The sequence below is a fragment of the Aotus nancymaae genome, unplaced genomic scaffold, assembly GCF_030222135.1.
Source record: "Aotus nancymaae isolate 86718 unplaced genomic scaffold, 86718_ANA_hifiasm-v0.15.2.pri h1tg000053l, whole genome shotgun sequence".
NCBI lineage: Eukaryota > Metazoa > Chordata > Mammalia > Primates > Aotidae > Aotus > Aotus nancymaae.
Window position 1 is genome coordinate 8,958,949 of NW_026988467.1, and position 26,913 is coordinate 8,985,861.

At 53.6% G+C, this 26,913-nt stretch overlaps 1 protein-coding gene and 1 pseudogene across 1 annotated transcript; one reads left to right on the forward strand and one right to left on the reverse strand.

The window, feature by feature from the left end:
* Positions 1–5,476: 5,476 nt before the first annotated feature.
* On the reverse strand, positions 5,477–9,063 carry LOC105731697 (splicing factor 3B subunit 4-like; annotated as a pseudogene).
* CUNH1orf167 (chromosome unknown C1orf167 homolog) lies at positions 9,062–26,841 on the forward strand. The gene is given in 19 exon segments (XM_064363694.1): positions 9,062–9,131; positions 10,516–11,735; positions 11,869–11,912; positions 12,790–12,976; positions 14,212–14,363; positions 15,934–16,046; positions 16,485–16,650; positions 18,983–19,166; positions 20,048–20,214; positions 20,746–20,809; positions 21,740–22,134; positions 22,685–22,838; positions 24,909–25,007; positions 25,195–25,201; positions 25,529–25,703; positions 25,809–25,834; positions 25,837–26,037; positions 26,324–26,434; positions 26,771–26,841. Coding segments are annotated over 19 exon segments (3,606 nt in total).
* The last annotated feature ends 72 nt before the right edge of the window (positions 26,842–26,913 follow it).

The window sequence follows — 26,913 nt, forward strand, 5'->3', positions numbered from 1 at the left end:
CACGGAGACTTGATTTCAGAGCTGAAATGTGGCAATGCAGAAATTAAGATTCCCAGTGGAGTTTTAAAAGAATGAAACAGAAGTACAAGTGAAAAATACAGTGATTGAAATCAGAAACTCGATGGCTAGGTTAATTCATAGAATAGATACATCTGAAGAGAGAATTAGTAGCCTGGAGGGTAGATTTGAAGAAATCACTCAGAATGCAGTAGAAAGAGATAGAAAATACAAAAAAGAAGTTAAGACACAGGCCAAACGCTGTGGCTCACGCCTGTAATCCTAGCACTTTGGGAGGCTGAGGCTGTTGGATCACGAAGTCAGGAGTTCAAGATCAGCCTGGCCAACATGGTGAAACCCCATCTCTACTAAAAATACAAAAATTAGCTGGATGTGGTGGCAGGCACCTGTAATCCCAGTTACTCGGGAGGCTGAGGCAGGAGAATTGCTTGAATCCTGGAAGTGGAGGTTGCAGTGAGCTGAGATTGTGCCACGACACTCCAGCCTGGGTCACAGAGCAAGATTCCATCTTGGAAAAAAAAAAAGACACAAGATAGAGTGAGAAGGAACAATATATATATAGTCAGAGTTCCTGAAGGAGATGGTGGCAGCGAAGCAACATTCAAAGAGATAGTGTCAGAATATTTTCTAAAATGGAAAGACAGCAAAGCTCAGATTGAAGAAGCCAAACAATTCCAAAACAGAAGAAGTGACAAGAGGCCAGGTGCAGTGGCTCACACCTGTTATCCCAGCACTTTGGGAGGCCAAGTTGGCTGGATCATTTGAGCCCAGGAGTTGGAGACCAGCCTGGGCAACATGGCGAAACCCCATCTCTACAAAAGATACAAAAATTAGCCTGGAGTAGTGGTGCATGCCTGTAGTCCCAGCTACTCAGGAGGCTGAGGTGGTAGGATCACCTGCACCCAGGGAGTTCGAGGCTGCAGTGAGCCATGATGGTGCCACTGCACCCCAGCCAGCCTGGATGACAGAGAGTCATTCTAACAGAACATGGTTCATTCAATTCTATATCTTCAGCACCTAGAACAGTGCTGGCACTCAGTTAATGCTTTATAGAAGTTGTAGAATGAATGAATGAATGAATACTGCAGAACACCAAAGACAAAAATTAATCTCCCAAAAGTAGCCAGATAGAAAAGATGCTGTCTCAAAAAGATTGACAGTTGCTGGCAGCTAATGTCTCAACAGCAACAATAGCAGTCAGAAGGCAATGAAATGATATCTTCCAAGTGGTAAGAAAAATAACTGTGAACCTAAAATTATGCACCAGTCAGTTATCTTTCAGGGATGAGGGTAAAATATACTGAGAAAAATGACAGTTCAGTTTATCACCCATAGATCTTTGATATAAAAATGTCTGAGGAATCTTTTGATAGCTGTTGGAAACAGATGCTCAGTGCCACAAAGAAAAATCAGCGGCCAGGTGCAGTGGCTCACACCTGTAATCCCAGCTCTTTGGGAGGCTGAGGTGGGTGAATCACGAGATTAGGAGATTGAGACCATCCTGGCTAACATGGTGAAACCCTGTCTCTACTAAAAAAATATACAAAAAATTAGCCAGATGTGGTGGCATGTGCCTGTAGTCCCAGCTACTCAGGAGGCTGAGGCAGGAGAATCACTTGAATCTGGGAGGCAGAGGTTGCAGTGAGCCAAGATCATGCCACTGCACTCCAGCCTGGCGATGGAGTGAGACTCCATCTCAATTAAAAAAAGAAAAAGTAAGAAAACTCAGCACTGAGACAAAGGATCTCTCAGCAAGGTAATTTTACTTTCTGCAGAAAGCGTGCTCTCGTTAGCCATCTTGCCACGAGAGTACAACAAACAAAGGAAAAGCAGACATATTTATCCCTTACGCATTTGGGGTCATCCTTACTGCTGTGTCTGATCTTCACTGGTTGGAGCCAGACCTCACAATCTAAACTAAAACCAGATTCACTAACAACTTAAAACTTTTCTAAACAGGTAAAAGCAATGGAGAATAAAAGGAAGTCCAAATAAGGAAGGGGCATAAGCTGCAAGCTGGGACATGCCTGTGAGCACATCCAGCACAGGTATCTTGGTTAAAGTACAAGGGCATAGAATGTACCACGCGCCTGTGAGCATGTCTAGCAGCTACATAGGATGGGGCTTAACAGTTACTAGCAAGAAGCCTTTGAAGAAAGTCTTTAAAAGAGACTCTTATTTCTGACATTTATTATTATTATTATTCTTTAACAAGAAAGGAAACTTTGAAGAGGAAGTTTTCTACTTCCCACAGTGGCACATGGAATTTTTTTCAGAAGGAAGACCTGAGATGCACAAAGGAAATAGTAAACATGATGTAGTCTCCAAGACAATAATATGTAATTCAGGACGATCTGAACAGAAAGAGTGTGCTGAAGCCCCCCACCACCGACTTTTTTTTAACCTAGGAGGAGATTAAATATTGGCAATTAACTTTAGATTTTGTTAAATATACATATTAAAATATCTTGGGGCTGGGCGCAGTGGCTCACCCCTGTAATCCCAGCACTTTGGGAGGCCGAGGCAGCTGGATCACTTGAGGTCAGGAGTTCGAGACCAGCCTGGCCAACATGGCAAAGCCCCATCTCTACTAAAAATACAAAAATTAACTGGGTGTGGTGTCGGGCACCTGTAATCCCAGCTACTAGGGAGGCTGAGGCATGAAAATCGCTTGAACCTGGGAAGTGGAGGTTTTGGTGAGCCAAGATTACACCACTACACTCCAGTCTGGGGGATACAGCAAGACTTTGTCTCAAAAATGTGTGTGTGTGTGTGTGTGTGTGTGTGTGTGTGTGTGTGTGTGTGTGTGTAGGATAACCACAGAAAGAATAGATATGAAATGTGCAGTATCCAAGTCATTGGTGGGCAGCGCAGGGGAGAAAAAGAAATCCTTGATCAATTCTTAAATGCAGGCTAGGCGTGGTGGCTCACGCCTGTAAGCCCAACACTTTGGGAGGCCGAGACGGGTGGATCACCTGAGGTGGGGAGTTCGAGACCAGCCTGACCAACATGGAGAAACCCCGTCTCTACCAAAAATACAAAATTAGCTGGGTGTGGTGGTGCATGCCTGTAATCCCAGCTCCTGGGGAGGCCGAGGCAGGAGAATCGCCTGAAACTGAGAGGCGGAGGTTGCAGTGGGTCTAGATCGTGCCATTGCAGTCCAGCCTGGACAATAAGAGCATAACTCCATCTCAAAAAAAAAAAAAAAAAGCAAGAAAAGAGAAAGATGAAAACTTTGGCCATTAGCAAGCATAAAAATAAGATGGTTAAAATAAATATGTCCAAATCATACATTTTAAAATTCCAGCTATATTGTGTTTACAAATGATAAACCTAAAATTGTGGACATGGAAAGGCTGAAGGTAGAAGGATGAAGAAGCTATACCAGGCAAGTAAGGACCAAAGTGGAACTGTGGCACTAAATTAATGCCCCACAAATTTGACTTTAAGGCAAAGAATATTACTAGAGATAAAAGAGAGTCAAAACCTAAAGAACAGGCCGGGCACAGCGGCTCAGGCCTGTAATCCCAGCATTCTGGGAGGCCGAGGTGGGTGGATCACCTGGGGTCAGGAGTTCAAAGCCAGCCTGGCCAACATGGTGAAACCCCGTCTCTATTAAAAATATAATAGGCAGGAGAATTGCTTGAACCCGGGAGGCGGAGGTTGCAGTGAGTCAAAGTTGCACCACTGCACGCCAGCCTGGGCAACAAGAGTGAAACTCCTTCTCAAAAATTAAATAAATAGGCCAGGTGCATTGGCTCACGCCTGTAATCCCAGCACTTTGGGAGGCTGAGGCAGGTGGATCACCTGAGGTCTGGAGTTCAAGACCAGCCTGGCCAACATGGTGAAACCCCATCTCTACTAAAAATGCAAAAATTAGCCAGGCATGGTGGCAGGCACCTGTAATCCCAGCTACTTGGGAGGCTGAAGCAGGAAAATCGCTTGAACCCGGGGGCAGAGGTTGCAGTGAGCCAAGAGCGTGCCATTGCACTCCAGCCTGGGCAACAACAGCGAAACTCTGTCTCAAAAAAATAAAAATAAATAATAAATAAATAAATAAACCTAAAGAACAAAAGCTTCCATCCATCAGGTTTAGGAGACATTAGACATGAAGACCTATGAAGGGAGCAGTCATCACCCCCTCCTTCTTCAAGAATTGCTTTAGCGTTTAAAAACTTCTTTGGCATTTATTTGGTAAATATCCGACCCTCACATCAAGCCAAAGAGGTAGGGGAGGTAGGTGCCACCACCCCCCTTTTACAGATGAGGAGCCTTAGGTTTAGAGAGGTTAGGGACTTGCCTAAGGTCACACAGCAGCAGAAGGTTCTTTTTTTTTTTTTTGAGACAGAGTCTCACTCTGTTGTCCAGGCTGGAGTACAGTGCCATGATTGTGGCTCACTGAAGCCTTGAACGCCTAGATTCAAGTAATCTTCCTGCCTCAGCCTCCCAAGTAGGTGGGACCACAGGCGTGCATCACCACACCTGGCTAATTGTTGTATTTTTTTTCGTAGTGATGAGATCTTGCAATGCTGCCCAGGCTGGTCCTGAATTCTGAGCTCCAGAGATCCTCCAGCCTCAGCCTGCCCAAGTGCTGGGATTGCAAGTGTAAGCCACTGCACCTGGTCAGCAGAAAGAGTTCATCACAGGTCTTCTGACTGAGTGCTCTTTCTTCTCCCAGCAGGAGCTTACAAAGGATAAAACATACAATCTGGAGAGAGGAAGGAAAGTGATGGCTGAGCACGGTGGGGAACAATGAGGGCAAAGCCTTGGCTGATGGAAATGGAAGGACGTTTGCAGTCTTGAAGGAAGTGTGATCAAGCTAGGCTGATGGCATGGCGAAGCCTGGGTAATAGGGTGGAGTCTAGCCAGTTTCTGAGGTACCTGAAGGCTGGGAGAGTTTTTTTGTTTTGTTTTGTTTTGTTTGTTTTTGAGAAGGAGTCTCACTCTGTCACCCAGGCTGGAGTGCAGTGGCATGATCACGGCTCACCGCAACCTCCGCCTCCCAAGTCCAAGCAATTCTCCTGCCACAGCCTCCTGAATAGCTGGGATTACAGGTGCACACCATCACACCAGCTAATTTTTGTATTTTTAGTAGAGATGGGGTTTTGCCATGTTGGCCAGGCTGGTCTCGAACTCCTGACCTCAAGTGATCCAGCTGCCTCGGCCTCCCAAAATGTTGGGATTATAGGCGTGAGTTGCCGTGTCTGGCCTTTTCTTTTTCTTTTTTTTTTTTTTTTTAACAAGGAATTTGTTATAGTTTTATTTTCTCTGCATTTGGAAAATATTTAGGACCAACATGAAAAAGAAATACCTTCTGTGGGGGAAAAAATGACATTAAAAAAGGAGGTGGGAAGGCTGAAAGGGATTAGTGCTTTAGCTGCAAGGAGCTGCAGCATCTCTGGTCCAAGGTATCAAAAAGATATTGGGAAGACATAACAGGAGGAAGGAGAATGTGAATTTACTGAGGGAGATGGCCCTGAAGTGGGCCATGAGGGGGAACTGGAGGCCAGGGAGTAGGCTGGGTGGAGGGAGAGGCCCCCGCTGGAAGCCGTAGGGTGGGGGGTTGTGGAGGGCCTGTGTATCCATGAGGCGGCTTCAGTGGAGGAGGCTTATGTATGCCATGGAGGCATAGGACCTGGCGACCGATGGGAGATCCAGACTGAGGCCCCCTGGGGGGGATGCCCATTGGAGGAGGTCCAGGATGAGGCATTCCAGGTGGTGGTCAGGGTGGTGACTGCCCCCCAGATCCTGGGGACCCAGCACGGGGGTGTCCTCAGCCATGAGGGCCATGGTGTGCCAGCTGCATCCGAGACATCCCTAGATGGGGCACCACACCTGTTGGGAACAGGTGAGGATGTGAGTGTTCATGACCTGGATGTCCTGCCCCTGGGGTTCCTGCCGATGGGGGCCGGGGGCATATCCTGCAGCTCCAGGAGGCATAGATGGCGGGGGCACGGCTGGGGGTATCCTCGGTGGGTGGGCTCGGGGAGGCAGCTGTAGGTGTGGGAAGGAGCCAGGAGGAGGCAAGTCTGGTGGAGGAAGCCCAGACCCCACAGGATTCCGGGCAGAGGGTGGAGGAGGTTCCCAGGGACCTGAAGGCCAGGAGAATGTCGCTGGTCTTGCACGTGCAAAAGTTGCCCTGGGGCCACGTGCTTTGCCTGCGGAAGACCCCACGCTGTGCCTGGACGTCGGTGGCCACGCCCATAGCTCAGGGCTGGGCGGGGCCAAGCGCGGGACAGCACGCTCTGCTCTCCTACGTCCCCGCCAGCCAGTCACCTGCAGGGGTCGTTAGCGATCCCAGCCCCGAACCCCCTCTAGATTCAAATCCGACTGGGTGAAGGAGGACTCGAGGAGGACCCACGCACTTCAGGGCAGGTCCAGGAGGGCAGGAAACTGACCTCAGGCTCTTTTGGTGGGAAGAGGAGGGAGGCTGTGAGCGTCCTTAAGTGGACAGGGGTGGGGGTGGAGTGGGAGGGGGAAGTCGGAGGGATGGGGACGGGGGCAGAGAAATGGACAGAAGAGCCCCGACGTGAGGGGCGGGGGTGTAGGAAGGGCTCCTGTGGCTTGAGCGGCCTCAAGTTCACTTGGGCAAGAGGTGATGGTGTGGTGGTCCTGGTTAGGAGCCTGCGCTGTGGAGCCAGCCCTGGGGTGGCCCCTCTGAGGCCGTGGGGGTGGGAGCAGGCAGCTCTTCTAATCTCGTGTCCTCATCTCTAAAACAGGGAACTTAAATCCTAGGGCTGCGGTGCAGATTAAATGTCAGGCCGCCTGCTGAAGGCTGCACGGTGCCTAGCTGGCATTTATTCAGTGTGCATTTTCAAGCCCCTGCTGGGGGTCCGGCATTGTTCTATGGGCTGCAAATCCAGCAGGGAAAAAAACAGAAACAAAACCAGCCTGCCCTCGTGTGGCTCCCAGGCCACTGGAGGGAGAAATACACCAGTTTCTTCACTGTTAGGTGGCCACAAGTGCAGGGCAAGAGAGTGAGGAGAGGCCAGGTTGCTGCAGTTAGAGAGCGTGGGTAGGGAGGGCTCACTGTGATATGGGAGGCAGGACTTGAAGGCAGAGGGGGCAGCAGCACAGGCGAGGGCATGCGTGGTGTTTGGAGGAGCAGCCAGGGGGCTGGTAGGTGTGGACGTGTGGACAGTGGGCAAGGGGAAGAGGAGTGGGGAGGACCATAAAGTAACTGGGAGCCGGATTTTAAAGACTTTGCAGGGTTAGGTGTGGTGGCTTATGCCTGTAATCCCAGCACTTTCAGAGGCTGAGGCAGGCGGATCACCTGAGGTCAGGAGTTCAAGACCAGCCTGGCCATTATGGCGAAATACTGTCTCTACTAAAAAATACAAAAATTAGCTGGGTGTCGTGGCATGCGCCTGTGGTCCCAGTTTCTTAGAGGCTGAGGCAGGAGGATCCCTTGAGCCCAGGGAGGCAGGTGGAGATTGCAGTGAGCCGGGATCATGCCATTGTACGAGCCTCGGTGACAAAGTGAGACTCCATCTCAAAAAAAAACAAAAAAGGTTTTAGCCAGGCGCGATGGCTCACACCTGTAATCCCAGAACTTTGGGAGGCCAAGGCGGGCAGATCACGAGGTCAAGAGTTCAAGAGCGGCCTGACCAACATGGTGAAACTCTGTCTTTACTAAAAATACAAAAATTAGCCAGGCATGGTGGCTTGTGCCTGTAATCCCAGCTACTCAGGAGACTGAGGGAGGAGAATCACTTGAACCCGGAAGGCAGAGGTTGCAGTAAGCCGAGATTGTCACTGCACTCCAGCCTGGGCGACAGAGCGAGACTCTGTCTCAAAAAAAAAAAAAAAAAAGTTTTTGTAGCCTAAGACCCCCTCTCAAAAAAAAACTGTTTTGCAGCCTAAGGTATCTAGCAGCTATTGAGATTTGCTGTTGCCTCTGGAAAGCAGACAGTCTGTAAACAAATGGGCTTTGTTCCAATATAACTTTATTCACATAAGGGACCACTGGCCCAGGCAATAGTTTGCTAGCCCCTGGCCTACAGCCTCGAAGGCTCACAGGAGCACTGAGTGGGCTGGAGAGCCTTTGTGGCATTTGAATTGAGGCAGGGCATGATCTAATTTAAGTGTTCACAGGATCACCCTGCTGCTGCGTGAAGAGGAGGCTGTCGGGCGTGAGGACGAGGGTAGAATAAGAATGACCAGTTGGGAGGTGGCAGGTGAGGGCCACTTGGCCCAGTGCACCAGGGTCAGATCCTGGATGCATTTGGGAGGCAGAGCCTATCAGAGCAGCCACTGGTGTGAGGGAGAAGGGGAGTTGGGGATAGCTCCAGGATTTTTGTTTGAGCCATCAGAAGGCCAGAGCTGCCATCCATGGACAAGGAGGGCACTGATGAGGGAGAGCTGGTTTTGAGGATGGCTAGAGTTCAGTTTTGGACTTTTTTTTTTTAGACAGAGTCTTGCTCTGTTTCCCAGGCTGGAGTGCATTGGTGCGATCTCAGCTCACTGAAACCTCCGCCTCCCTGGTTCAAGCAATTCTGCCTCAGCCTCCTGAGTAGCTGGGATTACAGGCACACATCACCCACCTGGCTAATTTTTGTATTTTTAGTAGAGATGGGGTTTCACCATGTTGGTCAGGCTGGTCTCGAACTCCTGACTGCGTGATCCACCCGCCTCGGCCTCCCAACAGTTTTGGACATAGTAACACTGAACTGCCTATTAGACATCAGGGTAGGCATGGAGGAGGTCACTGAACCTGCATGGTCAGACCTGTATGCAGGTCAGCCAAGAGGTCTGGGGGACAGGATTAGGCAGCATTTGACCTGGTCACTTACCATAGAAAGGGAGACGATTAGTAGGGCAGGGAGAGGAGACCCTGAGAGACCAGAGCAGTGAGGAACAGGCCCTGGGCAGCTGAGACCAGGTCAGGCCAGGAGTGCTGCTAAAGGGAGGAGTAGGGATGAGAATGGGGTGGGGCTGAATGAGAGCCAGGTCAACCCTGTCCTCTCCCCGCAGGGCCCATCTGATCACATGAATCAGCCCACTGACTGTGGGGTGGACCCGGGACGCCCCTGTCCCCGAGCCCATGGAGCTAAGGTCTGACACCAGCCACGAGAAGAATGTGTCCCCAAAGCCTACAGCGCTCCTGAAGCCAGGCAAGAGGCTTGGTGGGCCTGAATGGGTGGTTACAGGAGCAGGGCCCCCTCTAGATATCCACCCAGAGCCCCCCTCCCAGGCAGGCAAGCCTAAGGCCTGGCTAGTTCCGGAGATCAGCCATCCATGGTCGGCTGGGCAAAGGACAGAGTCTTCCCAGCCTGGGGCCTAAGGAGGGGGTTCTTGGGAGAGTGAAGTCAGGAAGAGAGGGGACCAGGAGTAGGCCTGGCTGGTACCCCGGCTAAGACGGGGCCCCCACAGGTCTGTCTGTGCCAGGGGCGGGGGGCTGGGGACATCCCTGCTCAGGTTACTGAGCTTTAAGAAAGCCACAGAGCTGGGCCAGCCAAGAAAGGGAACAGCCCAAGAACAAATGCAGATTCTTGAATTCACATCCCAGTTTCTTTGTGTTCCAGCTGTGTGACCCTGGGGCAAGTTGCTTAACCTCTCTGAGCTTTAGTTCCTATCCACAAAGGCAGCAACTTTTATGGCCCACTCAACCTGCCAGGCGCTGAGCCCAGAGCCTCCCGGCACCTCTTCCATCCCCACGAGGACTCTGTGGCTGTGGAGCAGGCTTGCGGGCTGGGGAGGGGCTTCAAAGCCCCCTCCATGTTCCCAGAGCAGCTCACCTTTAGCCGTTGCTCTATGGAGTCTCGCTTTCACCCCAGCCCGCTGCCCCCGCCACCTCTTTGCTCAAGCCAGAAATCAAGTAGTCCCCCTCGATTCTTTTTTTCCCCCCTTTACCGATTTCCAAGACTGTTGGCTCCACCTCTGAAGCTTACCTGAATCTTCTCTCTACCCACCTGTTAGTCTGATCGCAGCCACCATCATCTCTCTCCTGGGACTCCCTCAACAGCCTCCTAAATGTCTCTCTGCTTCCCTCTGTCCAGCTCCAAGACCCCCTACTCCAAGAGCCCCAGGGTCTGCCCATCGCTTCACCCAGGGAGGCAGAACTGGCAGCAGACCCCGGAAGTCTCAGCTCCCTCCCGCTGCTGGGCCCTGTCCCCTCCCTTGATCCAAGACCTGGACGGCTCCACCTGTCCCCTGAGTGCCAGCCCATCCAAGTTCTCCCCCAGGCCATGACTGTCTCTCCTCTTTTTTTTTTTTATTGAGATGGAGTCTCACTGTGGCTCGATCTCGGCTCACTGCAACCTCTAGCTCCCGGGTTCAAGCAATTCTCCTGCCTCAGCCTCCTGAGTAGCTGGGACTACAGGCGCGCACCACCACACCTGGCTAGTTTTTGTATTTTTAGTAGAGATGGGGTTTCACCATATTGGCCAGGCTGGTCTCGAACTCCTGATCTTGTGATCCGCCCTCCTCAGCCTCCCAAAGTGCTGGGATTACAGGCGTGAGCCACCACGCCCAGCCGACTGTCTCTCCTCTCTTTAGAGCAACGGAGATTCCGGAGGAGCCTGGGCATTGGCCTGAGCAGTGGCCACGACCGGTGGGTGCCCAGGTGCCAGGTGGAGAGGGGAGAGCCTGCTGCCACACCCTCCCCAGGGGCAGTGCTAGACCAGGAGCCCTGCCGAGTCCAGACCAACCTGGCCAGCCCTGGTCCCCGTCTGGGCCTAGCCCTGAAGGACACAACTGGCCGACTAATCAATTCAAGCTTCTAGCAACAGAGCAACCTGCAGCCCCCGACCAGGAGGTGCCAAGGGAAGGCCCAGGAGTTTGCCATCCAGCAGGGCAACCTGAGCATAAGCGGGACCAGCAGCCCCCTCCTCTGCCCAGAGCCGGCGGGGAGCTTTAGGCCCCGTGAGTTCCTCCAGGGACATCTCCTCTCCCAAGGGGCACTGGCTTGCCCATCCGCCTATCGGAGGCAGTCCAGGCTGCCAGCCCCAGGCACTCCTAGCCAGGACTTCAGGCCCACTGCAGCCTTTGCCCCTCTCAATGGGCACCCACGGCCAGGCCTCAGACCCTGGGGTGACCTGGGGAGCTGGACGTCCAGGCTGGTGGGGGAACCTCTCACCCTGGAGGACCTGGCTGACCCCAGTGAGAACCAGGCTCGGGCCCCATCTCATGCTGCCATCCATCAGCTTCTGGCCTCTGTACATCGCCTGGCGCCGGAGGCAGCCCAGCTCAGCTGCCAGGCATCCCAGGAACCTCCCAGTGCTGTGCAGCAGGACCTCTGGACCAGCTGCAGCCAGCCACTCTCTGCCCACCCTCAGCCCGGCCAGCCTGTCCTTGCTTCCTGGGATGAGAGGAGGAGACAACTCCGAGGCCGCAGGGAAACTGCAGCTTTCCTGGAGACCCCGGCTGCTCTCTCAGACTCTTGGGCTCAAAGCAAGCTAATGTCACCTGAGACCACTTCGGGGACACTGACTGGGGATTTCCTTAATCCTGAACAGGGGCTCCTTCCCGCCCATACCCTAGAGTCAGGGGACAGCTATTCTCCCGGGTCTCCAGATGACAGGGCACAGAGGGGTCTCCGTCGAGGCATGGGGAGCAGGGAGGCCGGCCCCTGTTCCTCAGCCTTCTCCAACACAGCCTGGGGAGTCCCACCCAAGCAGAAAGGAGAGGAGGGGGCCCCGAGGGAGCAGGTCCACAGGGAGGAGGAGAGGATGGCTTCCCATCTGCCAGACACAGCCCCAGTGAGCAGTGCCTCACAGGTAGAGGCCAGGGGAGGCTGGAGGTGAGGTCGGGGAGGGGGTGTTGCACCAGGGCAGGGAGGCTTGGCAGGGGGCGTCCTGTCCCGCCTGCTCCTTGGCCTGAGAACTGTGTTGCTTACTCCTGCTTTCCCAGAACAAGGCACAAAATATCTTGGCCCCAGAGTCCAAGGCAACCTGGTGAGGCCATGCATGGCTGGGTGGGGACAGGGGTTGGAGTTGGGGCACACATGCTCAGGACTCCTGCTCCCATTTGCCTAAGTGAACAGAGACAAGGGCCTGATAGTGATGAAGCCAGGACTCCCGGCTCCCATTTGCCTGAGCAAACGGAGACGAGGGCCTACTGGAGACGAGGGCCTGCTGGAGACGAGGCAGAGTTCAAGGAAGGGGAACTTCTTACCTGTCCCTGCTGGGGAACGAAGGGAGCCTCCTGGGCCCAGGGACAAGAATGAGGAGACCGATGCCTGTGGGTTTGGGGCACTGAGTGTCCTGAACGTCTGAGGCCACCCTGAGTTTTTGGCAAAGAGGGCAGCCTCTGGCCAGATGTGGTGGCTTGTGCCTGTAATCGCAACACTGGGAGACTGAGGCAGGCAGATTGCTTGAGCTCAGGAGCTCAGGACCAGCCTGGGCAAGGTGGCAAAAGCCCATCTCTACAAAAACGTTACAAAAATTAGCCGGGTGTGGTGGTGCATGTCTGTAGTCTCAGCTACTCGAGAGGCTGAGGTGGGAGGATCGCTTGAGCCCAGGAGTGAGCCATTATCAAGCCAGTGCACTCCAGCCTGGGTGACAGAGCAAGCTCCTGTCTCAAAAATATATATACATTAATTAAAAAGAAATAAAGAGGGCCTTCTCCCACCCCAGGGCCTTGCTTGTGTGGGATTTCCAGGTCCATCCATCAATAAGAGGGAAGTTCTCCCAGTCGGCAGTGTGAGGCTCCCGTTGTGGGCTATCACCCTCCTGATTGCTGGAAAGACATCTCGAAGGGTACCCAGCCACTAGGCACTCCGTGGGGATAGGAGGGCAGTCCACCCCCTGATCAGCCCTGGTCTGTCCCCAGCTGGCAGCTGCTGTCCAGATATTTTCAAGCCTGGAGGCACTTGGTGAAAATGCAGCAGGCGGCAGTGGCACTGGGCCACCAGCAGCTGTTGCGAAAGGGCCTTCAGGCCCTGTGGCTCTGGGAGGCTCAGCTGGAGGCAGCTTGGGGGCGGTACACCAAAGCTCTGCTTGCCAGGAGCTTCCGAGAGGTCAGGGGTCTCCAGGTTGGGCCAGGGGGAGGAATGAAGCACTGGTGTCTAGGGAGGAGGCTCAGTCACAGAGAGGGCAACCACTGGGCATGGGTTGCACTTGATGAATGATCAGCAGTAGAGCGTGTAGTTATGAGTCAGCACGCTTGACTCAGCTCTGCCTGAGTCCAAATCCTGCCCCCTCTACCACTTTCTAGCTGTGTGACCTTGGGCAAGTTACCTAACCTCTCTGTGTCCCAGTCTCTTTAAAATGGGATGATAATGATAGTAGTACATACCTCTCTCAGGGTCGCAGGGAGATTAAATTAATAAGGGATTCAGAACTCTGCCTAGCATATAGCAAGCTACTAGATAAACGGTTGCTATTTTTAATCGGCGGTTTGCCAGCCAGGGTTGGGAGGGAGCTTCTGTGTCCTTCCCTCTTGGGAAAGGGGTGCTCTGAGAGGATCCAGTCCCAGCTTTCGTGGCTGGAGTGCAGTGGCGTGATCCCGGCTCACTGCAACCTCTGCATCCTGGAGGTTGTTCAAGAGATTCTCCTGCCTCAGCCTCCGGAGTAGCTGGGACTGCAGTTACGCACCACCACGCCCAGCTAATTTTTGTATTTTTACTAGATATGGGGTTTCACCATGTTGGCCAGGATGGTCTCGATCTCTTTTTTTTTGAGATGGAATCTTACTCTGTTACCAGGCTGGAGTGCAATGGTGTGATCTCAGTCACTGCAATCTCTGCCTCCCAGTTGAAGTGATTCTCTTGCCTCAGCCTCCTGAGTAGCTGGGACTACAGGCACGTGTCATCATGCCCAGCTAATTTTTGTATTTTTTAATAGAGACAGGGTTTCACTATGTTGAACAGGATGGTCTCGATCTCTTGACCTCATGATCCGCCCGCCTCGGCCTCCCAAAGTGCTAGGATTACAGGCGCGAGCCATGGTGCCCGGCTGGTCTCAATCTCTTGACCTCAAGATCTGCCTGCCTCAGCCTCCCAAAGTGTTGCGATTACAGGCATGAGCCACCGCACCTGGCCCCAGCTTTCGTCTTCTAAGGAAGGCGTTGCCTCTTGGGATGCACCTCTCTCTATTTGTTCATTCATTCCTTCATTCTCAAAGAAGGAATGACTAGGCGGAATTATAGTTAAGACCACAGGCTGTGGAATCTGATAGGTGTGTCCCTGCCTCGTGCTCCCTTGGGAGGAAGAGTCAAGATCAACATCTCTTTCCTCCTTCTCCTTTGACCCAGTGGAGAAACCTGGCTCTGCAGCAGAAAGGACAGCCCCACACACGGGCTGGGTCAGGGTCCCCGCCCTCCAGGAGAGCCCAGGGCCAAGGCCCCTCCTTGGGAAGAAGCACAGTGGCAGACCCCGTCCAGAGAAGCAGGCTGGAACACACCAGGTTGGTCAGTGTGGCCTGGGCAGCTGGTGGCTTTCCTTCCCCCACTTCCTGTCTTGCCACCCCTACTTCTCATCCCCAAAAAGAATGGAAATGAAATAAGCAGATGTGGGCAAAGATGTATGGAAAAAAGATGTCCGTCATGGCAGCATTTATCATTGTAAAAACTACCTGATCTTTGTTGCCTAATACCTGAAAAAAAAAAAAAAGAAAAAAAGAGTATAATTGTAAAAACTTCAAAACAGCCAGGCATGATGGTTCACGCCTGTAATCCCAACACTTTGGGAGACCGAGGCAGGCGGATCACTTGAGGCCAGGAGTTAGACATCAGCCTGGGCAACATATCGAGATCCCATCTCTGGGGAAAAAAAAGTAAACATTTAGCCAGGTGTCAGGGCATGCTTGTAGTCCCAGCCACTCTAGAGACTGAGGCGGGAGGATCACTTGAGCCCAGGAAATCAAGGCTGCAGTGAGCTATGATCGTGCCACTGCGCTCCAGCCTCAGCAACACAGCAAGACTCTGTCTCAAAAAAACAAACGGAAAAGCAGCGTAAATGCCCAGTGGTAAGTGAGTAAATGATGGTTTGATCATGTGATGAACAATAGCAGCCATCCAATACGATGTTTAGGAAGACTTTTTAAATTTTATTTTACTTATTATTATCACTTTTTGAGGCGGAGTCTCGCTCTGTTGCCCAGGCTGGAGTGCAGCGGCGTGATCTTGACTCACTGCAACCTCTGCCTCCCAGGTTCAAGCGATTCTCCTGCCTCAGCCTCCCAAAGTGCTGGGATCACGGGTGAGCCACCACGCCTGGCCTCTGGCTATTTTTTTCTTTATTTCTCCAATTTTCTACTATGTTTGTTTTTGTTTTTGTTTGTTTGTTTTTTCTTTTGAAACAGAGCCTCGGTGGAAACAGAGCCTCGCTCTGTCACCCAGGCTGGAGTACAGTAGTGTGATCTCTGCTCAATGCAACCTCTGCCTTCTAGGCTCAAGCAATTCTCATGCCTCAGCCTCCCGAGTAGCTAGGACTTCAAGTGTGTGCCACCGCACTGGCTGATTTTTGTGTATGTGTGTGTGTGTGTGTGTGTGTGTATGGCTGATTTTTGTGTATGTGTGTGTGTGTGTGTGTGTGTGTGTGTGTGTGTATATATATATATTTGGTAGATTTGCTATGTTAACCATGCTGGTCTCAAACTCCTGGCTTTTAGTGATCTGCCTGCCTCAGCCTCCTAAAGTCCTGGGATTTCAGGTACGAGCCACCACGCCCGGCCATGTTCTTATTTTTAAATTGAACAAATGTATTTAAAGAACTATTTAAATGATATTTATTTTAATACATGTTTGTTGTTAAGAAGAAATCCAAACCGTATTGAAGAGAATAAATCAAGAGCAGAACCTGCCCCCGGCAATAGCTTTTAAATCAGGCATAAAATGAACTGTCCGGAAGAGAGTAGGGGACTCAGCCCTGCTCCCACGGCCAGACCACACCTGGCGGGGGTGGGGTGGACGGGCTGGGACTGTGTGCCTTCCCTCCCGGGTCATCAGATTCTCTCTGGGCAACTTCACTTTTAGTCCAGGAAGTCTGAAGGAGGAGAAGAGAGCTTGGTGGCTTCTGTCGAATCCTGGACAGAGAACAGACGGCAGAGACGAGAGAGTCCAGATCCTGCGGGCCCTGCAACTGGCTGGTGAGGTGTGGGGTGCTGGGAAAGTGGAGAGATGGAGCCTGGCCACCCAGGGCCTGAGCTCCACACTGGACGGGCTGGGGTGGGGGACCCCTGGGTGAATGAATGTCTATTGTACATCTGCTTTGGCACCCTCCCAGAGACAATCTCATTTGAGCCTCCCAGTGACCCCCCAAGAGGAATTGTGCCCATTTTATGGATGGAGAACTGAGGCACAGAGAAGTTAAGTGACTAGTTTGAAGACACACAGCATGAGAGGAGCACAGCCTGCACTCATGGGCTGATGCGCTGATGCAGACCCACACCAGAGGCTAAAGTATTGGAGCTAGACATCACTTACTCAGAGATGGGGGTGACAAGTGCCCCAGGTGTCAGGGGTCCGTCCTGGCTCAGATCCTCCCATCTGCTTACTCTTTTCTCTCCTCCTCTCTCTCTCCTTAGACTTCTTCTTGTGGTGCCAACAGAAGGAATGGGCCAGGCAGGAGAGGGAGGATCACACGGCCACACAGAGGATGGGGAGCTTCCCCCAGGCCTGGCACTCCACTGCTGCAGGTGCAGCCTGGGGGGCCCCACTGAGCCCCCAGCACCAGAGAGCTTGGCTGTGCAGGTAGGATGTCCTTTCTTTTTTTTTGAGCTGGGGTCTCACTCTGTCACCCAGGCTGGAGTACAGTGGCACCATCTTGGCTCACCGCACCCTCCATCTCCCTGGCTCAAGGGATCCTCCTACCTCAGCCTCCTGAGTAGCTGGGACCATAGGCATGTGCCACCATGCTCAGCTAACTTTTTGAATTTTTAGTAGAGACAGGGCTCCACCATGTTGTCCAGCCTGGTTTCGAACTCCTGAACTCTAGTGATCTGCCCACCTTGGCCTCCCAAAGTGCTGGGATTACAGGGGTGAGCCAGCATGACTTGCGCCAACTTCCCTTTAAGTCAGCTCTTGATTTCTAGTATTGGGAGGCAAGGATGCAAACAGGAAATGAAAGCAGCCATTGACTGAGCATGCCTAAAACGCGCTAGGCCGCCCCACTGGCTGGGGTTTGGTTATAAGCAAAGCTTAGTCCCAGCCTCCCACTTCTGCCCACCATCACAGTGGAACCCGTGGCTGGTGGGGGAACAGAGAAGTGTGTCAATACCACCGGCTTAAGTGTCGTGAAGAGAAGGAACACAGATCTATGAGTTTATTTTTTGCTCCTTGGTGGTTAACTGGTTAACTTTTTATTATGGGCCTTTTTTTTTTTTTTGAGACAGTGTCTAGCAGTGTCCCTGGCTGGAGTCCAGTGGCGTGATCTCAGCTTGCTGCAACCTCTGCCTCCTGGGTTCAAGTGATTCCTCTGTCTCAGCCTCCTGAGTAGCTGGGATTACAGGCGCACGTCACCACGCCTGGCTAATTTTTTTGTATTTTTAGTAGAGATGGGGTTTCACCATATTGGTCAGGCTGGTCTCAAACTCCTGACCTCAGGTGATCCACCTGCCTTGGCCTCCCAAAGTGCTGGGATTACAGGCATGAGCCATGGTGCCCGGCCTAGGGGGCATTTTTATCTTACTCAAAAGCAGAGCATTTAGGATAACTAACCCCAGCACCACAATCACTCAGCTTCAACAAAATCAACCTTTATGGAAGCTTGTTTCACGTGTACCCCAAATACATCCCCTCTCCAAATTATTTTGAGACAAATCCCATGCATTAGACTATTTCATCCATAAATATTTTTGTATGCCTCTGTAAAAGATAAGGACTCTTTAGAAACATAACCACTGGCCGGGCGCGGTGGCTCACGCCTGTAATCCCAATACTTTGGGAGGCGGAGGCAGGTGGATCACTTGAGGTCAGGAGTTCGAGACCACCTGGCCAACATGGTGAAACCCCATGTCTACTAAAATTACAAAAATTTGTCGAGCATGATGGCGGACACCTGTAATCACAGCTACTCGAGAAGCTGAGGCATGAGAATTGCTTGAACCCGGGAGGCAGAGGTTGCAGTGAGCTGAGATCGTGCCACTGCACTCCAGCCTAGGTGACAGAGTGAGAATCCATCAGAAGGAACGGGCATCCCACTCCTCCCTGTGGCCCTGCACAGGACCTGGCACACTGTAGTGTCCAGCCAATGCCAGGCCCTGGGAGGTGACCTAGGGACACTAAATTGAGCAGCGGGCCATTGGGGCCAGGGACGCAGACATAGAGCTCTACAGGGGTGGCTGGAACCCGAGTGAATGCCCATCTCCCTGCCAAGTGCATGTCCCCTGGTGGCAGGAACCATGTCTGTCTGGCTGTCACCGCTGGCTCCCAGCTCCTGCAGGTGCCTGGAACGTTGCAGACACGGAATAAATACCGTAAAGGAACAAGGGCAAGAGCCAGGGATCAAGCTTTTATCTCCTCCCCCTTCTGCCTCATTACACAACTAGAGAAACTGAGGCTCAGAGGGCTGGAGCAGCTTGCTGTAAATCCCAGTGGGAGTCGGGAGCAAGAAGGTCCTGTGGCAAGACCTTGGTGCTGCCTCCACACAAGATGGTCACTGCTGGGGTTCAGAGCCCAGAAAGGCTGTGGGTGAGTGAGGGGAGGGTGGCGATCAGGAGGGGCTAGAAATGAATAAATGATAAAAACATAACCACAATACCACTCTCACACCAAAAAAAAAAGAATAAGAAGAACTATTCCTTAACACTCATGAATATCTGGCCAGTATTCACAGATATTCACATTTCCAATTGTTTTGCAAGTATATATCGTGTTAGAGTTTGCCATAAAGTCCACGTATTGCTGTCGGGCGACAAGAGCGAAACTCCGACTACAAACAACAACCACAACCACAAACCATGCAGGCTCGGAGAGATGAAGCGGCTTGCCCAGGGCCTGGGTAGCGTGTCTGGCAACGGCGGGCAGCGGCAGCCGCAGTCACGTCCTTGCAATTGGCATGGGTACTTTCCCTCTGCTCTCCCAGGTGCTTTGGGGCCTGGCAGCGGTTTGCGCAAAGAGGGTCCCGGTACCAAGACCACCTGGCTGACCGCCGGGCCGGGACCCTGAGGACGTGCCTGGAACGGTGGGTGCGGATGAAGCAGCTCCGGGCCTCAGATTGGGCAAAGGTGACTCAGCTGTCCCTCTGCCGGCAGAAAGCAGGTGAGCCAGTGTTGGCATCCACCCCAGCAAACCGTGTCACTTAAGCCCCTTCTTCAGTGGGCCCCAGGTGAATGTGTGGATTCTTGTGGGAGGTGGTAGAACTGGGGGCTTTCTAGGAGGGCAGACTTGTAGGCCTGGGAGGGTGCGGAAGGGGTCCCAGAGTGGGCAGACCCCGACTGGGCCACATTCCTATGTCCCATCTCAGGCCGCTCTGGGTGAGAGACTTGGTTCTGCTCCTCACACTGCAGGCTCCCAGTGCTGGCTACCCCAGATCCTGCCCCAAAGGGATTGTGGGCTCTGCTCTTGGGAAGCTCCTGGTCTGATGGGGGACACACAGCCCTAACCCCCACCCCAAAACTCAAGTGGGGGCCAGGTGTGGTGGCTCATGCCTCTAATCCCAGCACTTTGGGAGGCTGAGGAGGGAGGATCACCTGAGGTCAGGAGTTCAACACCAGCCTGGCCAAGATGGTGAAACCCCGTCTCTTCTAAAAATACAAAAATTAGCCGGGCATGGTGGTGCACACCTGTAATCCCAGCTACTCGGGAGGCTGAGGCAGGAGAATTGCTTGAAACCGGGAGGCGGAAGTTGCAGTGAGCCTGGATCACACCATTGCACTCCAGCCTGGGTGACAAGAGCGAAACTGTCTCTCTCTCTCTCTCTTTCACACACACACACACACACACACACACACACACACACACACAACATAACTAGGGAAGATGGGATCTTTGAGGTGACCTGAAGGGGAGGGCTTGGAGGTGGTAGAAGGGGACAAGAGGGGAGAGGTCCCAAAAGGGACTCGAGGCAGCAGCTATCAATGGCTGTGGATAGAGTGAGGTCAGTGGGGAGGCAGCTGACTGGCCTCTTGACCGTTTCGCAGGATTCAAGGCTCTCTACGGCGCAGGCCCCGGAGCCAGTGGCCTGGGTTCAGTGGGCCAGGCCCAGGGGCTGCAGGAGCAGGGCCGGGGCTCCCTGCAGGATGCCTGCCGGACACTGGCCCTCTGCCGGGCACTGCTGCTGTGGAAGAGGCGGCTTTTCCAGTGCCAGCGGGCCAAGTAGGTGTCCCTGAGCTTGTGACCTGGGTTGGGCCTGGGGGCTGTGGGGCGGGCACGTGAGCAGTGCTCAGCACCGGGAGGAACACGGAGGAATGTCCCATAGGCCACGAGCAGCATCCCACTCCTCCCTGGGGCCCTGCACGGGACCTGGCACATTGTGTCCAGCCAATGGCCTGGGAGGTGGCCTAGGGACACTGAATTGAGCAGAGGGCCGCAGGGGCCATGGGGCTGCCTGGGATGCAGACACAGAGCTCTACAGGGGTGGCTGGAACCCGAGTGAATGCCCATCTCCCTGCCAAGTGCATGTCCCCTGGTGGCAGGAAGCATAACCCCCGTCGTGAGGATTTACAGCAAGGGGAACTCTGCTGTACACCACCTCTAAGAGAAGAGAGTGAAAACTTCATTTAACTGAAGATGTTCTGGTGGAACATGCATACAGTTCATGATGCATGCCGTAAAACAAGCAGAGGGACGCGGAATGGCTTCTCCCGCAGTTCAGTACAAATTTGCGAATGTCCAGTGTCCCCATAGGGGCAGTGAACTGTTGCCTACAGAACGGCTGACGTCTGTGCTTTTGCATCTGAGGATGCAGATGGTTTTTTTCTTGGCTTCTTAGTGAATGGGAGATCGAGTTCTTCCTCCTCACCAACCACCTGGGCGTGTGAGGGGAGGCAGGGCATGGCTGGTGTGGGACTTGAACCCATGCTGCTGGCTCCCATGCCCTCGCAGGGCAGCCCCTGTGCTCTGAGGCTGAGGTTCTAAGACGGAAAGCCGGTACTTTGCCTTGTTACTGGCCATTCACTGCTTTGCGGGAGATTTGCGGGCGTAACTTTGAATAAATGTGACTTTTGACTCTGAAAGCCAGACAAGCCCTCCCATACATCTGGTTTTTTTGTTTGCTTGTTTTTTGAGATGGAGTTTCACTCTGGTCGCTCAGGCTGGAGTGCAGTGGCATGATCTTGGCTCACTGCAACCTCTGTCTCCTAGGTTCAAGTAATTCTCCTGCCTCAGCCTCCCAAGTAGCTGGGATTACAGGTGCCCACCACCACGCCTGGCTAATTTTTGTATTTTTTTTTTTTTAAACGGAGTTTCGCTCTTGTTACCCAGGCTGGAGTGCAATGGCGTGATCTCGGCTCACTGCAACCTCTGCCTCCTGGGTTCAGGCAATTCTCCTGCCTCAGACTCCTGAGTAGCTGGGATCACAGGCACGTGCCGCTATGCCCAGCTAATTTTTTGTATTTTTAGTAGAGACGGGGTTTCACCATGTTGACCAGGATGGTCTCGATCTCTTGACCTCGTGATCCACCCACCTCGGCCTCCCAAAGTGCTGGGATTACAGGCTTGAGCCACCGCGCCCGGCTAATTTTTGTATTTTAAGTAGAGATGGGGTTTCACCACGCTGGTCAGGCTGGTCTCGAACTCCTGACCTCAGGTGATCCACTTGCCTCAGCCTCCCAGAGTGCTGGGATTACAGGCGTGAGCCACTGTGCTCAGCCCCATGTGTCTGTCTTGCAGCTACTTCTAGGCCTGGTGTGAGGTGCTCAGGGCCCAGCATCAAGCCTTCCAGGATGGCCTGAGAAGAGCACTGGGGGCCACGTTTGCCAAATGGCGGGAAGCCCAGGCAGCTGTAGCCGGGGCACAGGAGCAGCACAAGGCACAGGAACAACGTGGGGCACAGGCTTCCCTTGCCCACTGGAGAAACTGCTTGCAGCAAGGCCAGGAATATGGGCAGCTGAAGAAGGGCCAGGCGTCACAAGCCTTCGCAGCAATGCCAGTGGCCCTGGGCATGCACCACGAGGCCCAGCAGCAGTCAGGAGGGAGCGCTCGGGTCCAGGCGACCTGGTGCTGGACTCTGTGGTTGCCCGAGTCCTGTCGGGGCCAGGTCAGCCGAGCCCATGCTTCCTGGAAGCCGGGAGCCTGGTGAGTGCCCATGGTGTAAGGGCAGCCCCACTCTGTGCTTCCAGTTCAGGCCTCGAGCCTGTTTTTTGCAGGGATAGAGCGTAATTTGTGCCTGGGTGGCAGGGCTGAGGTTCAAGAGGGTGGTTGGGGCTGACAGGGAGAGGCCGTCCTGGCCATCTAGTCCTGGATCACATCCTGGCACCGCTACTTCCTGTGTGTCCCCTCCTTGGGGCAGTCTTTAATGATCCTGCCTTGCAGTCACCAGCGCAGCCAGCCATAAATGCGCTCTTGCCAGGGAAGGGGCTGCAAAGCGGCACTGGCAGGACTGTCCCCTCTCTGCCCCTAAACAGGATGATGCTTGTCCCTGCCTGTGATTTTCTCCTTGCAGGCTGTTCTCCATCCTGTTTACCCAGATTCTCCCTCCAGAAAAGGGAGTGGGAGGTGGGTGGGCCCTGGCTCGGGGCTTGGCCTGGAGGGCCCCCTCCCGCAGGGCCCGGGGAGGGCTTCCTGCAGAGCTTCCCAGAAACCCGGCCCTGATGGCCCAGGCTGCAGACTCCTCCCTCTCCCGCAGGGTCCTAGAGGCCTCTTTGCAGTTAGCAGCGCGCATTGGTGTCCAGCGAGCCATCCTCACCCAGCTCTGGCAGGCCGGGTTCAGGCGCTTCCTGCAGACTGCGCAGCTCAGGGTGCGGCTGGGATTGCGGACTGAGGCCCCAGGGGCCGGTAAGGTCCGCGCCAGGCCCCAGGCTGACCTCATGCTCTGGCCCCGGATGGCCAGCAGGGGGCGCCTGCTGCTGGATGCTCCAGCCTCCTGGAAAAAGGTGAGAGGAGCCCAGGCAGGACTGGAGGTCTAAAAACGATCCTCGGACTACTGGTCTTAGAATCGACTTGATAGAGCCTGTGGTGGCAGCATGGCTGGATGCCTCCCCAGGGCCCCAGCAGCCTTATACATACCTCCTCTCCCCAGTTCTCGGTCAGCCTCTGACAAGCAACTCTGAATTCAGTAGCAAAAATGAACCCAGCACCTCCTGAGCGCCAGCCCACTGCAGTTTTGACCGGCGTGTTGGGTCACAGTCTGTTAGGTGGACACTGAAATGCATGTTTCTCAAGGTGCAGTCAAGGATCAGGATAGGTACACAAGGATGGTCAAGGTTTTTTGTTTATTTTTGAGACAGAGTCTGGCTCAGTTGACCAGGCTGAAGCAGTGGCTCACTGCATCTCGGCTCACTGCAACCTCTGCCTCGTGGATTCAAGCAACTCTCCCGCCTCAGCCTCCTGAGTAGCTGGGACTACAGGTGCGCACCACCATGCCAGGCTAATTTTTATATTTTTAGTAGACGGGGTTTCACCATGTTGTCCAAGCTGGTCTCAAACTCCTGACCTCAAGTGATCCTCCCACCTCGACCTCCCAAAGTGCTGGGATTACAGGTGTGAGCCACTACACCTGGCCAAGTTTTTTTTTTTTTCTTATTAGAAAAGTGAAATATGCTCATTACAGAAAAATCAGAAAATATAAAGTAGAAAAATATCAAAATTTCTTTCCTAATTCTCTCTACCCAAAGGCATCCGTCAGTCCCTCTCCAGACCAGAAGGAATTAGTTCTGACACCAACAAATGGTTATCAGAGGTTGATGGCCTAGCGAGAGGGAAGGGGCCACCACAAAAGCCAAGCACAAAAAATGACCCTGCACAGAAGTCTGGGGACATGTCCTTGAAGGACACAGCCCAGAGATACTGGCAGGCGAGGTAGTGTCCCTAAGATCGTCATGAATCTTATTTCAGAATGCCACAAAGAATACATTTTAGAAAAGATTCCAAGAAAAAAAGCTAAAGTGATTTTTTTTTTTTGGTTGTCGTTTTTTGTCTTCAGACAGTGTCTCTCACTGTCTCCAAGGCCAGAGTGCAGTGGCGCAATCACAGCTCACTGCAGCCTCAACCTCCAGGGCTCAAGGGATCGTCCCACCTCAGCCTCCTGAGTAGCTGAGATTACAGGGGCGTGCCACCACACCCAGCTAATTTTATTTTTTTTGTAGAAGTGGGGTCTCACTATGTTGCCAAGGCTGGTCTTGAACTCCTGGGCTCAAGCAATCTGCCCATCCTGGCCCTCCCAAGTGTTGGGCAGGGCCATACCGCCACGAGCCACCATGCTTGCTGGTTTCTGTTTTTTAAGTGGAATTGAAAGGGAGTAGCCTTGGCTAGTTGCAGAATTCACACATATGCGGCGAAGGCAACAGCAGATTCTGGGCTCGCAGAGTATCTTCTTCCTAGGTAAGTTACAGGGCAGTTGCTTTTCAGAGTACTTTTATACCTTTATTCCATTCTTGTCAGTAAAGACAAGGATCTCACATATTGAGAGAGAAAACTGAGGCTTCTGAAAACTAGACGCTGGGAATGGCACCTGGGGTGCTTAATTTCAGGACCCCTCTTTTCTGCCACAGGCACACATGCCCCAACAGCCCCCTTGGAGAGCCCCTTCTCTGTAGAGAGTACTAGCTGGGGGCTCTGGAGTCAGATCACTTCTGAGGGGTAAGGCCTCAGATAACTCAGCTTTGAACAGTCTTAAGTGAGGAGAGAAACACTCACCTCCTGGGGTGAGAAACACTCAGCTCCCGGGCACCGAGGGGCAGCTGTTATGGTCCCACCCCACTATTTAATGTCTTCAGCCACACGGGGGAGGGAATGGGTGGAAGAAGAGGCAGGATGTGTCCTGCCAGCCAGAGCAGCAAAGAAATCCCAGCGGGGCCCCAGGAGGTCCAAGCCCATTGGGTTCAGGTGTTCCTCTCTGGCTGTTCCTTTAGACCCGCAGCTGCTGGACACAGGCCACAGAGCCAGTGCCGCCTGGGCCATCACTGCAGTGCAGCCTGGGTGGACAGAGGAAGCCAAGGAGAACAGCCTGGGTTCCGACTAAGGAGACCTTGTCCCTGGGGACAAATGGTGTCTGAAGTGCAGGGGTGAAGCGGTGGGATAGTGCAGGGGTGAAATGCTGGAATGGACGGTGTCTGAAGCACAGGGGTGAAGCAGTGGGATGGATGGTGTCTGAAGTACAGGGGTGAGGTGGAGGGATGGATGGTGTCTGAAGCACAGGGACAAAGTGGTTGGCCTCCAGCCCTCAAGGGCCTGGAAATCAGCTCCTTGGGACACAGTCTTACATGTATTGACTGTTTTCCTCATCCATTCCCTCTTGGGAATGTTTCAGCTGTTCTGAGAAAACACTTCGCATTCCTGCCCCACCCCCATGATTTCCCTTTGGGCAGCAGCCCAGAGCAGCTGGAGGCCTGGGGAGATACGGGGCAGGGCACGAGGCTGAGCTCAGCGCCTCCTCTGCCCTCCACACTATACTCAACTTCTAGGCTGGCACTGAGGGCAGCTGCCTTCCTGGACCCACAGTAACCTCTTCTGACTCAACTCCCCTTTCCAGGGTGCAGACAGCATCCCCTCTGCCCTGCCTTCCAGCTCTGGCTGCAGTGGCCTGGACAGAGTAGCTCAGTCCCAGACCCGCCCCTGTGGACGAGGGACCAGGGACCAAGGTGGCACCCCAGCCCTGAGCCCCGCTCCCTCAAAGCCCAAGGCGAGGCCCATAAAAGGAGGCTGGGGTGAGAGGAGCTGTGTGAGTGTGCAGTTTGGGGGGTCCGAGGGTCGGGGATAGGGGCCAAGGGGCTTGCCTGCACCAGGGCTGGAGCTGGGCCCTCTCTGGCCAGTGCTCATTTCTGCAGGATCCCAGAGGAGCGGCCGAGGCCCAGGGCTCTGCCCTTCTTCTGGCCCTGAAGGGTGATGATGCTCTTGGCCTTCAGGAGGAAGTATCTGTGGCACTGGTACCTTGAGGCACTGCTTCGTGGGCTGCAGGGTTCCCAGCAGGTCAGGTGCCTGGCAGTGGCATGGCAGTACTGGGTAGATGCCCAAGGGGCAGAACAGCTGGCATGGACCCTGGTGAGCAGGCGCAGCCCCTCTCCACACTTACCATCTCCCGTTTCACCTCATACTCAGCCCTAAACCCTAGAGATAGTCTCTCAAAGTACGGCCCTTTGACCAACTGACTCCGAAACCCTGGGGGACAGGCCCCGGAATCTGCATTGTGAATACTCCTCAGATGACACCCTCTTGTCACAGCCTTTCACATTGGGGCCACAGAGGCGCAGGAGGAGAAAGGCAGAAGGGCTAGGGACTGTGGGGGAGCATGGGCACAAGAGGCCTTCTCTACCAACTGTCCCCACAGCTCAGGGAGTGGCACCTGAGATGGGCCTGGCGGACGTGGCAGCAGCGGATCCTGCGATTGGGAGTGGCTTATTGGTTACAGTGGCAAGAAGATGGCTGAGTCCTTTCCCAGGTACTGCCTTCTTCTCTCCACTCCACCCAGCCAGCCCTCCCAAAAGCTTGTGCCACCGACACGTGCCGCAGAGCTGGGTTTCCAGGCTTGCCAGCCCCAGTGGTGTGCACCTTCAGTCACAAGTAGGTGGGGCCCAGCTGCCCGCCTCGAGGAGGTCGAAGCGTGCAGCACTTTGCCACATCTCCTCTAAGATGCTACCAACGCCTGGTGCCCGTGTATGTTTTGCCTGCACTGCGCGGCCCCAAGTGTAAGTTCACTGGGAGTCCCAGGCTGGCTCTGGAGGCTGCCTTGGTTCAAGGGCTTGGCTGGCAACAACCACTCTCCTCCCCTTCTCAGGGAGTGCCACCCACTGTGGTCCTCTGCAGGACGGAAACGCTCCCACCAAAAGAACACAGACTCCTAACTAGAGCAGGGAGTACCAGGTTCCCACGTGAGGCCGACTCCGGTCCAGCCAGAGCCTGGAAGCCTCACTCCAGTCC